The sequence below is a fragment of the Chanos chanos genome, chromosome 8 (genome assembly GCF_902362185.1).
Source record: "Chanos chanos chromosome 8, fChaCha1.1, whole genome shotgun sequence".
Classification (NCBI taxonomy): Eukaryota; Metazoa; Chordata; class Actinopteri; order Gonorynchiformes; family Chanidae; genus Chanos; species Chanos chanos.
Genome location: NC_044502.1, coordinates 449200 through 465000, shown reverse-complemented (window position 1 = coordinate 465000; position 15801 = coordinate 449200). Strand labels below are relative to the sequence as shown.

At 44.7% G+C, this 15801-nt stretch overlaps 1 protein-coding gene across 1 annotated transcript; it reads right to left on the bottom strand.

The window, feature by feature from the left end:
- Window positions 1–3730: 3730 nt before the first annotated feature.
- On the bottom strand, window positions 3731–13851 carry sytl3 (synaptotagmin-like 3). The gene is made up of 13 exons (XM_030781952.1): window positions 13690–13851; window positions 13047–13262; window positions 11964–12031; window positions 11222–11273; window positions 10198–10273; window positions 9677–9749; window positions 9298–9410; window positions 8696–8818; window positions 5657–5826; window positions 5068–5170; window positions 4557–4727; window positions 4259–4361; window positions 3731–4171 (listed from the first exon to the last, which is right to left on the bottom strand). Exons 1-13 carry the CDS (start codon window positions 13818–13820, stop codon window positions 4059–4061), a joined length of 1512 nt encoding a protein of 503 aa, XP_030637812.1. The 5' UTR covers window positions 13821–13851; the 3' UTR covers window positions 3731–4058.
- Window positions 13852–15801: the final 1950 nt, after the last annotated feature.

The following is a 15801-nucleotide window of genomic DNA, read 5'->3' as shown; positions in this document are numbered from 1 at the left end:
TTGTCCAGCGGCGGGTCCCGTGCGGATCAGCTGCAGTCAGATTTTATTGAGTGGTCTTGGCTGTGTGGCTTTCAGACGAAGCCCTTTCAGTCAGACGACTCAGTTTGACTGATGTTTGTTAAGCTTTGATTTTTGGAAAAAGGGGCAGTTTTCTCTCTCAGAAAGGAGATTTGAGTATGTTTGTATTCTGATCATTTTATTTGCAGCCTTCCATCATATTTAAAAATGTATCTTTAAAATCATAAATAGTTTTAATATGTAAACCATATATGGGTCATTTGAAAGGGTTTTTTTCCATCTTTGTATATTTTTGCTCTTCTACTAATGACATTAAGCCGTGTGATGTTTCTCCCAGTTCTGTCCTGACAAACACAATGAGAATTTTGTGATCTCTGTGGTTTCTATAGATGGCTATGTTAGAGATTTATTTGTAAATGATGGTATTTTTATTTTAGATGAATCAGTCAGGACCTTACCTACACTTGGTACTTTGATTTCCTGTTGGAATTGTTTTTGGTTTAGCAGTGCAGTGTTTCAGATTGTCGCGTCCCTGTGTGGGAGTGAGGACACAGGTAACAGGTAACAGCTGGGTTTTCATCTGATGGCTGAGCTGTCAGTAATGTAACATTGTAACAGATGTAACAGGAGAGCCTGGAGTTTGTTACAATGTTACAGTTGGTTGTGGTCAGACAGTGTTCTGGCCTGGCCACAGTGAGTACCTCTGTCACACTGCAGACAAATCGCTTTTGACTTGGCCCCCGGTTGAGGTTGGTGCTGATACAGTTGTAGCTGTGATGGCGACTCACAAAGCTGCATTCTGTCACCATGGTAACGGCAGAACAGAGGGGGCTGACAGTCAGAGCAGTCTGTGATTGGCTCCTGGCTCTCCGCTGCACTGCTGACATCCATCTAAACATGTTTTTTGAGAACTGTTCAACATTTTGGCAATAAACTTCTCTCCATAATTTCAGCATTTCTGTGTCTTTTGTTATGGGTATCTGATGATGGTCAGTGATGTTTGAACTAAAGCTGAACACCAAAGTCGCACTGATGCAGTGAAGTTCTCTCCACACTGCATGTAAACAGAGGTCATGAATCCTAAAACAAGTCGAATGTTCACTGAAAACAGGCCTGGTCTTTATGATCAAACTCATCATCAATCACCACACAACTCATTTTAACATGACGTTTTAATAAATGCATTAAATTAAATCATAAATATAATATTAATACACACTGACAGGACATAATTAAATTACTAAAATGCACAAAACAAATGCAAAATATTGACCTCATGACTGTCTGATTTTTATGATAAAATAAGTGGTGCTGGGCAATGATATGGTGCTAATGGTAAAGAGCTGTTTGAAGCTGTTCACATGCAGCCTGAGGAGACACGCAGGGGCCCCGACCGATACTCTTCTCTCCCTGTTCCCAGGGTGGGTTAGGGCCCCTTTAAATGTGGCATCACTAATGCATAAGGCGCTAGACACAAAACAAACTGACTGAGGACACGCTGGAGCCTGAGTGCTCTCAGGCGCGCGTATAGTTAACGTTGTTCTGTAGAGGGGGGGGGGGGGGGGGGGGGGGGGGGGGGGGGGGGTGGCAGGGTGAGGGGGGGCGCTCTCAGGCGCGCGTATAGTTAACGTTGTTCTGTAGAGGTGGGGGGGAGAGGGTGTGGCAGGGTGAGGGGGGGGGGGGGGGGCGCTGTCAGGCGCGCGTATAGTTAACGTTGGCCTGTGGGGGAGGGTGTGGCAGGGTGAGGGGGGGGGGGCGCTCTCAGGCGCGTGTATAGTTAACGTTGGCCTGTAGAGGTGAGGGGGGAGAGGGTGTGGCAGGGTGAGGGGGGGGGGGGGGGGGGCGGCGCTGTCAGGCGCGTGTATAGTTAACGTTGGCCTGTAGAGGTGGGGGGGGGGGGGAGAGGGCGTGGCAGGGTGAGGGGGGGAGAGGGCGTGGCAGGGTGAGGGGGGGGGCGCTGTCAGGCGCGTGTATAGTTAACGTTGGCCTGTAGAGGGGGGGGGGGGGGGGGGGGCGTGGCAGGGTGAGGGGGGGGGGCGCTGTCAGGCGCGTGTATAGTTAACGTTGGCCTGTAGAGGTGAGGGGGGGGGGGGAGGGCGTGGCAGGGTGAGGGGGGGGGGCGCTCTCAGGCGCGTGTATAGTTAACGTTGGCCTGTAGAGGCAGACGGAGGTCATGCCACATGAAGGGCGTCGGCTGGAGCCATCCCCATGACGACCCTGGACAAACACAGAGAGAGATCATCAGTCGCAGTCAAAACTCCACCCGCCCGTCACCCTGCCCTAAATCATAGAGTTAAAAATAAATTCATGCATTACCCTGCCCTACATCATAGAGTTAAAAATAAACCAGTCACATTTTCCCAAACCATACAGTTTAAAGATGAAGAGACAGGACATTGAATCTTTTCCACTGCGTTCTGCTGGGAGAGCATGGTTATGAGAGGCCTTTTTAAAATACACAGATTTCACTATTTGGCCTTTAAATACATATAACCATTCTCTGTAACCTCATTCACCAGTGGAAACATCACAGCCTCACCTGCAGCCACTAGGTGGTGACATAAACTGAAATTCGTTTAAAATCTTCTCCTGTCTGTCCAATGACAGCCCACTCTGTGACAGTCATTCTATGGTCACAGTTTCTCCTGTGGCCTATCCCAGGCCTTCTGACAGACGTCATGATGTCACAGTGAAAAGAGAAAGATTTCATCTCACTGAAGAAAAGTTTGGTGTTTGTGTGTCTGTGTCTGTGTGTGTGCGTGTGCGTGTGCGTGTGCGTGTGCGTGTGTGTGTGTGTGTGCGTGTGCGTGTGCGTGTGCATGTGTGTGTGTGTGTGCACCGTCTGTGCATCTGTAAGCCCAGAAGGGTTGTGACAGTGATGTGAATCTGACTGATATCAACAGCTCCTCTGATACCACAGCAGGCTTCACTGGAACCTCCAGCCACAAACAAGCACACACACACACACACCCTAATCCTAACCCTAACCCTAACCCTAACCCTAACCCAGGCTTCACTGGAACCTCCAGCTACAAACAACCACACACACACACACACACACGCTCACGCACACGCACACGCAGACGCACACGCAGACGCACACGCACACGCACACGCACACATGCACACGCACACGCACACGCACACGCACACACACATACATACACAAACACACATATACACACACACACACACACACACACACACACGCACACACACATACATACACAAACACACATATACATGCACACACACATACACATACACACACATACACACTCACACACACACACACACATCCCACAGCAGGCTTTTCTGTGTGTGTCTTACCTCTCTCCAGCCTGGCAGTGCCCAGGGCTCGGTCAGAGAAGCTGAATGGCGTGTGCTCCCACAGACCCAGGATCAGTGTGGAGCTCTGCAGCTCCTGCAGTGTGACTCTGCTGAAATGGAGCTCTACAGCACTCTCTGGATCTCCCTTCTTCTTCTGAAGCGGACTTTTCTGCACTATCTCACGGTCTCCAGGGAGACACAGACACCTGGAGAGAATCAGGAAGCAATGGTTCACATTCAAGTCAGTGACGCAGTTACCAGCAATCAAAACATCAAGATAAGCAAATATCACGAAACACAGAATATACATATATACACATAGGCACACAGACACAGACACACACACAAGTAAATGGCAAAATAAAATAAACACAGTACAGTAAAACAGTAAAACACTTTAGCAGGCTTGATTCAAGAACCACACTCGTCATATTAAAACATATTAAGCAGCTAAAACGATAGCATTAGGATCTGTACGGACCGGTCAATGCATAATCTAACACACTTACCCTCTGATGTAGGTGTTGAGTGCATAATCTAACACACTTACCCTCTGATGTAGGTGTTGAGTGCAAAATCTAACACACTCACCCTCTGATGTAGGTGTTGAGTGCATAATCTAACACACTTACCCTCTGATGTAGGTGTTGAGTGCAAAATCTAACACACTCACCCTCTGATGTAGGTGTTGAGTGCATAATCTAACACACTTACCCTCTGATGTAGGTGTTGAGTGATGGGTTTGATCTGGATGCTGGCTGGTTTTGAATCCCTTTGACCAGAACACTCAAAACACCAGCATCACACACTCCAATGCAAATGTCTGTTAGAATAAAAAACAGACCAGGTCAGACAACCGACAACTTATTTGAGTGTGTGTATATGTGTGTGTGTATGTGTGTGTGTGTACCGTCTGTGCATCTGTAAGCCCAGGAGGGTTGTGACAGTGATGTGAATCTGACTGATATCAACAGCTCCTCTGATACCACAGCAGGCTTCACTGGAACCTCCAGCTACAAACAAGCACACACACACACACACATACACACACATACACACACACACATACAGAAATGAATGAAAAAAGATACTCAAAGATATACTGTCTATATAGAGTGTGTGTGTGTGTGTGTGTATTTCTTATTCTTAGCAATGTACACAGTTTCTAACTCTCTCTTCCTGTCTGGTGAAAACCCACATCAGCGTACCTTAGGGCCCAGAGAGTACCAGGCAGCGCCTTGACTGGCACAGTCCTCCAGTGCCCACGGAGCCAGTGGAATTAGGGTCTCGCCCAAAAACACTTTCTTCTTCAGCGTGCCCACGTGCCACACGGACACCTGCAGCGTACTGGACACCAGCACATTCCTCTCTATGGAGCACTGTTCACAACATACAGAGGGAAACAACTATTTTAGTACTAGCCTCAGATCTGGGGTCAGTCGTTATCCTCAGTCACAATGTGTGTGGGCTGCCGCATGCTCTCAATGACTTCACCAAATTCTTTGACTCTAATATAACATTTCTTTGATAAACCTGTCTATAAAATTTATCAGATAAATTTGGCTTCTTCAGTAAGACACCAAGCAATTTTTCACAAATTCAAACAGTATCCAAACACGTTGGCTAAACACTCGGACGTTCCCACACTGTGCTGATGTCACGCTGTGCGGATGCTGTGCTAACCCTGTGCTGCCCCGAGGTCAGGGGACAGGGTCTCACCTGGAAGACTTGGTTGTAAACAGGCTCTGTAGTGTTTTTCTTGATGCTGGTTTTCATTTTGCCGTAGACTGATTTCTCTGGGAGTATGTAGAGCTTCACATATCTGTGTGCATTGGAGTTAAAGTTACAGAGTTAAAGTTACAGAGCTAAAGCTGGTGGTAAAACCTCACTGTTGCCTGATAGACTGTAGAATACTTTGTACGTGGGTTTGCTGGTTTTTCATAGTCTGATTACTGAGCTGCAGATGATTTTTGTCACTTCTCTGTGATTTAAAGTGATTTAAACAGTGATTTAAAGTGTGATTTTAAGTGATTTAAACAGTGATTTAAAGTGTGATTTTAAGTGATTTAAACAGTGATTTAAAGTGTGATTTTAAGGCATTTTGTGCTAAGCAGGACCTTCTCTCACACAGGTCACTGACGGCTGACGAGTTTAGGATCATGTATGGGTGAGAATAATTGTTGTTGTATTTATATAGCCTATTAAACAAATTCGCTTTAACCATAGACTGTAGGTGATTTTATACAGAGAGAGTTTACATGTGTTATATATTGCGTGCATATTGTTTCAGGGTAAAGTTATTACTTACGGGTGACATTTTGTCTTCTTGAAATCCCCAGATGTGAGGTTCCTGCAGCTACTGATCTGTATCTCCAAACAGGATGCACTGCTGCTGTAGCACACAGCCAGATTGATTTCCCCCGAAAAACGCACATTATCAAACATCTCAGGCTCTGTTCCTGTGCTACTGCTGCTCCACTGCACAAAAACACACAGAGCACACACAAAAAGCCTCTCAAATGACAGAACACACCAGTGTAATGTGGAAAACCCGTGGCGTTTACAGAAACACCTCCAGATCAACTTATTAGGAATCTGTCATCTAACAGAACGTTGGTAAAGAATTTCTATTCAGTTCTCATCAGGTTACCGCATTTTGGTTCATACTTCCTTCTCTGAAAGATACACAGTGTAGACTCAGAGAGGACACTCCACACACACACACACACACACACACACACACACAGCACAGACACACGAAACACACAGCAGAGACACACGGAATACACAGCACAGACACACGAAACACACAGCAGAGACACATGGAATACACAGCACAGATACACGGAATACACAGAACAGACACACAGAACACACAGCACACACACAGAGAATACACAGCACATGCACACAGAATACACAGCACACACACACAGAATACACAGCACACGCATACAAGAATACATAGCACACGCATACAGAATACACAGTACAGACACATAGTCAGATATAGTCTGTAAAATGTTACAGATACTTATATAGATTAGCAGTGTGGTAGACCTATGGGTGTGAACCATGGGTGTGAATCAAAGATTTAGCAGTGTGTATTACAGCTAGGTCTCTGGAATTTACCACTAGGCCTCATGATAGACTCCATCGATCCATCCTTAGTCACTATTACTGTATACAATACTACAGCATATAATACTACTGTAAACATACTACTGTATACAATACTAGAGCATACAATAGTACTGTAAATATACTACTGTATACAATACAACAGCATACAACACTACTGTATACAATACTACTGTATACAATACTAGAGCATACAATAGTACTGTAAACATGCTACTGTATACAATACTACATCATACAATACTACTGTATACAATACTACAGCATACAATAGTACTGTAAACATACTAATGTATACAATACTACAGCATACAATAGTACTGTAAACATACTAATGTATACAATACTACAGCATACAATAGTACTGTAAACATACTACTGTATACAATACTACAGCATACAATACTACTGTAAACATACCACTGTATACAATACTACAGCATACAATACTACTGTAAACATACTACTGTATACAATACTACAGCATACAATACTACTGTATACAATACTACAGCATACAATACTACTGTAAACATACTACTGTATACATTACTACAGCATACAATACTACTGTAAACATACTACTGTATACAATACTACAGCATACAATAGTACTGTAAATATACTACAGCATACAATACTGCTGTAAACATACCACTGTATACAATACTACAGCATACAATACTACTGTAAACATACTACTGTATACAATACTACAGCATACGATACTACTGTTTACAATACTACAGCATACAATACTACTGTATACATACTACTGTATACAATACTACAGCATACAATAGTACTGTAAATATACTACAGCATACAATACTGCTGTAAACATACTACTGTATACAATACTACAGCATACAATACTACTGTATACAATACTACTGCATACAATACTACTGCATACAATACTACTGTATACAATACTACAGCATACAATACTACTGCATACAATACTACAGTAAACATACTACTGTATACAATACTACTGTAAACATACTACTGAAAACATACTACTGTATGTAAACTACTATATTGAAATACAGAAGCAATGTAAATATCACTATAGTATTACTACTGTCCTAATGTAAACATACAACTGTATACAATACTACTATAAGCATACTACTATATACATTACCACTGTAGACATTATTACATTACACAATACTACATTAATGCATTTCTTTGACGATTTGCTGATGCTTGCTAATGTCAGTGTCTAATGCCTCCACCCAGTGCAGGAGAAGTTGTGATCTTATCTGACATACCGAGGCATCATTTGGGCATTGACAAAAAAGGGTTTCTACAAACACCAGCTAAACAACCCGCAGGCATATCTGCTCATCGACACCTCAGTGACACAAGTGGAAATGTGTAACTTCGCAAGTTTTGCAAAGATTTCTGTGAAGTTTTGTAGTGGTGTGAAACCTGATGCAGATGTGACGTGGTCTGTTTTTAAACATGACACTTATCTCAGTTTTGGTCTCTAAAGCACAGATGAGTGTTCTACACTGACACGTATCTGAAAAGACCCAGTGTTTACACATGAAATATCAGTATTTTATTGGGGTTTTTGGGTATTTTTCATTTCAAACCCTGCCAAACAGTAAACAGATCCAAACCTGCAGATGACTGAAAAGCATCTGTGAGTGGTGTACAGACACCTGTTGTTTGTTCTCATGACATCTAGTGTCTGTGTTGTACATGTTTTTATCACTCTGTGTGTGTAATGAGGTCAAATCAGTTCATTTACCAAAAAACGTGAACATTTCACCTGGGACATGCTCGCCTTTCACTGGGAACTGTCTCTCTCTCTCTCACTACCTCTCACACCCACACTCAGAAACACACACACACACACACACACACACACACGCACGCACACACGCACACACACACACACATACAGACACACACACGCACACACGCACACACGCACACACACGTGCACACACACGCACACACACACGCTCACACACACACACACATACACACACACACACGCACACACACACACATGCAGACACACACACGCACACATGCACACATACACACAGACACAAACACACACACACACATACACACAGACACACAGACACACACACACACGCACACACACACACATACAGACACACACGCGCACGCACGCCCACACACACACACACACACACACACAGAGCTCAGGATCACTCACCCTTTTGTCACTGGAGTACCCAGACTGCAGCGAGGCCTCGTCGTCAGCACAGAGACCTCCGTCCTGCTGGCCCTCACTCTCAGGCTTCCTCAGTAAACTGGGTAAACTGGGAACCTTTTTCAACTGTAAAAGATATATCAGCCTTTGTTCAGTCTCACAGTGAAAGCATCATCACTGCTGTTCACTGTTAACGTCTGAGACCCCGTCCTGGCTGAACGGGGCTGTGACCTGAACACAGATTCTGTCAGAACCAGCAGAGGCCACACAAAGCCAGCAGAACCATCACACACACAGATAAACCACAGGTCAGTCTTACAGCAAAACACATTCAAACCACAGGTCAGTCTTACAGCAAAACACATTCAAACCACAGGTCAGTCTTACAGCAAAACACATTCAAATCACTGGTCAGTCTTACAGCAAAACACATTCAAACCACAGGTCAGTCTTACAGCAAAACACATTCAAATCACTGGTCAGTCTTACAGCAAAACACATTCAAACCACAGGTCAGTCTTACAGCATCTTACAGCAAAACACATTAACTGCCAGTGTTGTGAATTACAGTACTTGGGGTTCCATGGAATCTCATTGGTTCTTACGCCAGAGGATATGTTGAGGGCTGTGTCTGATTGGCTCTTGCGGCTTCTTCTGCCATCGTCCACAGTCAGCAGGACCTGTTCTGTCCTCAGGTCATTCTGAGACCTTGATATTTCTGCGGTGAGAAAAGGCCAAACAGGCATCAGCTCTTCCATGTGTACATTCACATTCATGTCAGACCAGAGGAACAACGCACAACTGGACTAACACCATGTGGTCCATTTGGTTTAGTTTGGGGGATTAAGGTATGCTGTCCTACTACACCTCTGATCCATTTCAAATTTAAGTAACATGTTACCAAATGACAGTGTCCATAATGCCCATATTCTTACACGTATGTGTGGAAATCACGTCATATCGTATCATAACCAAAGCACTTACTTTTAATATGAGATGTGACAGAAACCATGAGGTTCTCCATGGACTTTGTAAATGGTTTGGAACTTTTTAGGCCCTAAACACACACACAGAGAGAAGAAGAAGAGAGAGAGAAGAAGAGGAGAGAGAGAGAAGAAGAAGAAGATGAAGAAGAAGAGGAGGGAGAGAGAGAAGAAGAAGATGAAGAAGAAGAGGAGAGAGAGAGAGAAGAAGAAGATGAAGAAGAAGAGGAGAGAGAGAGAGAAGAAGAAGATGAAGAAGAGAGAGAGAGAAGAAGATGATGAAGAAGAAGAAGAAAAGGAGAGAGAGAGAGAAGAAGAAGAAGAGGAGAGAGAGAGAGAGAGAAGAAGAAGAGAGAGAGAGAGAACGGTATTAAATCAAAAGAGGGACACACTGTGTGAATGAACGTGTGTGTGAATGAGAGTCTGTGTGAATGAACGCGTGTGAATGAGAGTGTGTGTGAATGAGAGTGTGTGTGAATGAGAGTGTGTGTGAATGAACATGTGTGTGAATGCTGTTCTTACCCCAGTTCTGTCGAACACTGAGGAGGATGGGCCATCATAACAAGGCGGAGGTGTTGGTGGAACTACTGAAATATGACTGGAATAAAGCATAGGAAAATCCAGTTTAAAAAAATCCACGTTTCAGTTGAGGTTTTGGTTCTGAAACATTCATAGCAGTGGGTGAGATAAACACCTCACTCTGTAAGCAAACTGAAGACAACTAACTCTCTGCCTGTGACTCTCTCTGCCTGTGACTCTCTGACTGTGACTCTCTGCCTGTGACTCTCTGCCTGTGACTCTCTGACTGTGACTGACTGTGACTCTCTGACTGTGACTCTCTGCCTGTGACTCTCTGACTGTGACTCTCTGCCTGTGACTCTCTGACTGTGACTCTCTGCCTGTGACTCTCTGCCTGTGACTCTCTGCCTGTGACTCTCTGACTGTGACTGACTGTGACTCTCTGACTCTGACTCTCTGCCTGTGACTCTCTGACTGTGACTCTCTGACTGTGACTCTCTGACTGTGACTCTCTGCCTGTGACTCTCTGCCTGTGACTCTCTGACTGTGACTGACTGTGACTCTCTGACTGTGACTCTCTGCCTGTGACTCTCTGCCTGTGACTCTCTGACTGTGACTCTCTGACTGTGACTCTCTGCCTGTGACTCTCTGACTGTGACTCTCTGACTGTGACTGACTGTGACTCTCTGCCTGTGACTCTCTGCCTGTGACTCTCTGCCTGTGACTCTCTGACTGTGACTGACTGTGACTCTCTGACTGTGACTCTCTGCCTGTGACTCTCTGCCTGTGACTCTCTGACTGTGACTCTCTGCCTGTGACTCTCTGAGGCCTACTTTTCACTATAGATTGATCTGCTTGCTTTGTGAAGTATTTTGTTATGAATAGATTATCAATATATAATCAATATAGTAATCATATCAATATTTCTGTGAAAGTGAACAGCTGAGAATGCTGGGTAAGATGAGCCGTGGAAGTAAAATGTGATGACGGACATGACGGTGAAACCGGGGCTCCATCGCTGTCTTACCTCAGCCGTCTGTAGGTCTGTAACAGTCTCTCTCCTGTGTTCTCACACACCTCTACAGAGAAAACAGAGAATTACGGCTGTGCTCGGGTGTCTGGAGGCAAAGACCTTCCTCTGTATTAATCATTTATGAGTAGAAATGATGGCTGAGAGCTTCTGTCAGTCTCATGTTTTATTCAGTCTTTTTTTTTTATCATAACAGTGTCTACAAGGAATGAAAAGACCGAAAGGATGAAACTCAGTCTCCCATAGATTATACTGTGTTAATAATCATTACTCATACAGAGTTTATATGATTATTTAAACTGTGATAATAATCATTACTCATACAGAGTTAATATGATTATTCAAACTGTGTTAATAATCATTACTCATACAGAGTTAATATTATTACTTAAACTGTGTTAATATTCATTACTCATACAGAGTTTATATGATTATTTAAACTGTGTTCATACTGTTTTAATAATCATTACTCATACAGAGTTAACATGATTATTTAAACTGTGTTAATAATCATTACTCATACAGAGTTAACATTATTATTTAAACTGTGTTCATACTGTGTTAATAATCATTACTCATACAGAGTTTATATTATTATTTAAACTGTGTTAATAATCATTACTCATACAGAGTTAATATTATTATTTAAACTGTGTTCATACTGTGTTAATATTCATTACTCGTATTCAGTCATGTTCTGTAGGAGCTGTCAGTGGGAAAGGTGCGACATTCCACACACCTGAATTCCGTGGGAATTTTTTGGCTCGCACTTCCAGAAACCATTCTCCAGATTTAAACTTCACCTCCCTGTGAGAGACAGAATGACACACTGAAAACTGCACAGCCACTCCCAGCTCACCTGTTTGAGTATTTAAAATGTTTTAATCGTGTGCGTGTGTGTGTGTGTGTGTGTGTGTGTATGTGTGTGTGTGTGCGTGCGTGTGTGAGTGTATGCGAGTGTGTGTGTGTGTGTGTGGGCATGTGTGTGCGTGTGTGTGTGTTTGGGCATGTGTGTGCATGTGTGTGTGTGTGTGTGTGTGTGTGTCTGTGTGAATATTTATTTGGTAACCTGTCATCAACTGTCCTTTAAAACTGAAAGTTAAAAACACACAATATTGAAGCCATATTTACACGGCTTTGACAGAGCTGAGTGTCTGCTGAAAAGTCTGTTTTCACATTTAAAAAGGGAGAAATCAGTAAATGCTCTCATGGGCCATAGTCATGTGACCGCTCTAGACTGAGTTCTCTGTGGTTCTGAATTTTCAGAGGAGAAATTCAGATCTTGATGTTTATATCGGGACATCTGCATTTGAGCGTGGCAGTAACAGGGGGCGGGGCAGAAACAGGGGGCGGGGCAGTAACAGGGGGTGGGGCAGTAACACTGGGTCAGACAGGGGGTGGGGCAGTAACACTGGATTAGACAGGGGGCGGGGCTGTAACACTGGGTCAGACAGGGGGCGGGGCAGTAACACTGGGTCAGACAGGGGACGGGGCAGTAACACTGGATTAGACAGGGGGTGGGGCTGTAACACTGGATTAGACAGGGGGTGGGGCTGTAACACTGGGTCAGACAGGGGGCGGGGCAGTAACACTGGGTCAGACAGGGGGCGGGGCAGTAACACTGGATTAGACAGGGGGCGGGGCTGTAACACTGGATTAGACAGGGGGCGGGGCTGTAACACTGGGTCAGACAGGGGGCGGGGCAGTAACACTGGGTCAGACAGGGGGCGGGGCAGTAACACTGGGTCAGACAGGGGGCGGGGCAGTAACACTGGGTCAGACAGGGGGCGGGGCAGTAACACAGAAAGAGGCATCTGCTCACCTGTAGGCATGACACACGGTGCACGTCCAGTTGTGGGCGGACAGGCTCACCCGACACTTGCTGCAGATGCGATGGCTGCATCCACGGCACACGGCTCCACAGTTCCAGAACTTTCCCAGTGGCCTCTGGCACCGAGCGCACGTCCGCTCGCTGTACTGACAAGCAAAACTCTTGGCACCTTTTCGACGGATCTCCTGCAGCTCAGACTTCAGCTTCCTGCAAAATGATTCATTAAAAAATGATTCATTAAAAAAAAAAATCTACTGTGACACCCTCTCCTGTTCCATCTTATTTTTAAGATCCGTTCCACGTCAAAGAGACACTCTCTACATACAGTTAACACATTAAACCTGGCGCTTTGCCAAAGGACTGGCCTCTACATGTACAGTGCAGCCCAGCATGTTTGTGCTGTTTACCGTATTTACCCTAATAGATTTCTGCCAAAAAGGAAGGCCGGTAAATATGCTATTACTCTGTGTACAAAAGAGCTCCCACCAGTGGCTGAACCAGGCAACTAAAATTGGGCTGAATCCATCTGTTCGCTTGTAAAGGACTTCTCAAATCTTGAACTCCTAAGATATCAAGTGGATTTTCAAAAAGTGACTGAAAGCAGATGAAAAAATGCTTCTTTTTTTTTAATCACCTGATCCTTTCTTCCTCTATGGTACGAAGCGCTTTGTCCCGCTGTAGGACTTCTAGAACCTTCTCTCTCTCCAGAGCTTGGAGCAGACTGAGATCCATACTGTAACCATGCATTGTCTCCCTCACGTTCATGAAGTCTCTTGTCCTCCTCTTCCTCCCCTGTCCTCCTCCTCACCTCAGCGATGGCTTTGACGTTAACACAGACCAGGTCAAACGTCTTGGTCGAACCCAAAGATGAAGCTCACGTCAGCCATCCTGCCGATGAGAGAAAACTCGCCCTTCACTCCAGCCAAGGCAGACGTCCTGTGACGTTTCCACGCCGACGAACTGCTGCTCCCCTTTACCAAACGCTGATGTGTTCGTCTCAGTAAAGCTGTCCTCAGTGATCAGGGCTTTTCCTCCGCTCTGCCGTGCCCCTGCACTGTTATGAAAACACACTTACTGATCTTCCAGATCTCTTCACCTGAGAAAGGAAAGAGAGAGAGACAGAGAGAGAAAGAGAGCCAGAGCCAGAGCGAGAGAGAGAGAAAGAGAGAGAGAGAGAGAGAGAGAGAGAAAGAGAAATTACATTTAACTAAAATGTCATGTAATCAACAACAGCAAAAAATCTATTATGATATTATCACATTGCGTATGTAATTTTGGAGGCAACTTTCTCTGCTTACATAACAATAATCCACGTCACAGTGAATAACCACAAACCATATTCCTCTCTCTGCTCTTTCTCTGCAACAGCAAATTCAGTACGCTGCACGTACAAAATGCCAAGGTCTGCATTATTGATGTCTTGTCTATTTTTCTGTGCAAGCAGAAAACATGTTTCTCTCTCTCTCTCTCTTTCTCTTCTCAGGCCAGAGAGAGTGTAACTCAATTGCAGCATCAGAGATAAAGGCCTCTTCCCTTATCTTCATCAACGAGGAGTCGACTGCAAAATGAATCAGTTTCCAGAGCTGGGTCACTTAGCTGTGTGGTGTTGTGTGGTGTTGTGTTGTGTGGTGTTGTGTGGTGTTGTGTTGTGTTGTGTTGTGTTGCGTGGCGTTGCGTTGTGTTGTGTTGTGTGGTGTTGTGTGGTGTTGTGTGGTGTTGTGTTGCGTGGCGTTGCGTTGTGTTGTGTGGTGTGGTGTTGTGTTGTGTGGTGTGGTGTGGTGTTGTGTGGTGTGGTGTTGTGTTGCGTTGCGTGGTGTGGTGTTGTGTGGTGTTGTGTGGTGCGGGGTTGTGCTGTGTGGTGTTGTGTGATGTTGTGTTGTGTTGTGTCATGTTGTGTGGTGTGGTGTTGTGTTGTGTGGTGTTGTGTTGTGTGGTGTTGTGTTGTGTTGTGTTGTGTCGTGTTGTGTGGTGCAGTGTTGTGTGGTGCGGGGGTTGTGTTGCGTTGCGTTGTGTGAGACTGAGGGAGAGAGGCTGCAGACACACTGCAGCAGGGATCTCGGATTCAGTCAAACCTTTATGAGTCATTTCAGTTCACTACACTGTCGCTGACTCGTCTCCCTCTAAAGCAAAGACTCCACCCTGACTAATCACTTCTGCTGCTTTACTGTCACACTGAGAACTCGAGCCTTTAAACCCATCAGCAGAAAAGTAAAGGTGATATCAGAAAGTCAGCAGGTTGTAAAGGTGATATCAGAAAGTCAGCAGGTTGTGAAGGTGATATCAGAAAGTCAGCAGGTTGTAAAGGTGATATCAGAAAGTCAGCAGGTTGTGAAGGTGATATCAGAAAGTCAGCAGGTTGTGAAGGTGATATCAGAAAGTCAGCAGGTTGTGAAGGTGATATCAGAAAGTCAGCAGGTTGTGAAGGTGATATCAGAAAGTCAGCAGGTTGTAAAGGTGATATCAGAAAGTCAGCAGGTTGTGAAGGTGATATCAGAAAGTCAGCAGGTTGTGAAGGTGATATCACAAAGCTCTGAGTGAGGGGTGTAAAAGCAGACGCATTACTGACTTCTGAATGATGTAGCACCGCAACAGGATGTTGTGGATATGTCTTTTTCAAAACTGTCCAGAGACACTCACTCCTGCACTGACAGGCAGTGAGAGGCAGAGGGAGAGTGCCATCAATTCCCACATTAGCAATGACGCAATTTACTCGAAGACCCCTAGCTCCGCCCACCTGGTGGATTAG

What these genes read in the sequence shown, in the direction of transcription:
- sytl3 (XM_030781952.1), bottom strand. Translation starts at nt 13,820, where the DNA reads ATGAACGTGAGGGAGACAATGCATGGTTACAGTATGGATCTCAGTCTG. An exon ending in CAGACCTACAGACGGCTGAG is followed by an intron (nt 10,274 to 11,221) that starts GTAAGACAGCGA and finishes GCTTTATTCCAG; the next exon opens with TCATATTTCAGTAGTTCCAC. An exon ending in GGTACTCCAGTGACAAAAGG is followed by an intron (nt 5,827 to 8,695) that starts GTGAGTGATCCT and finishes GTTTTTGTGCAG; the next exon opens with TGGAGCAGCAGTAGCACAGG.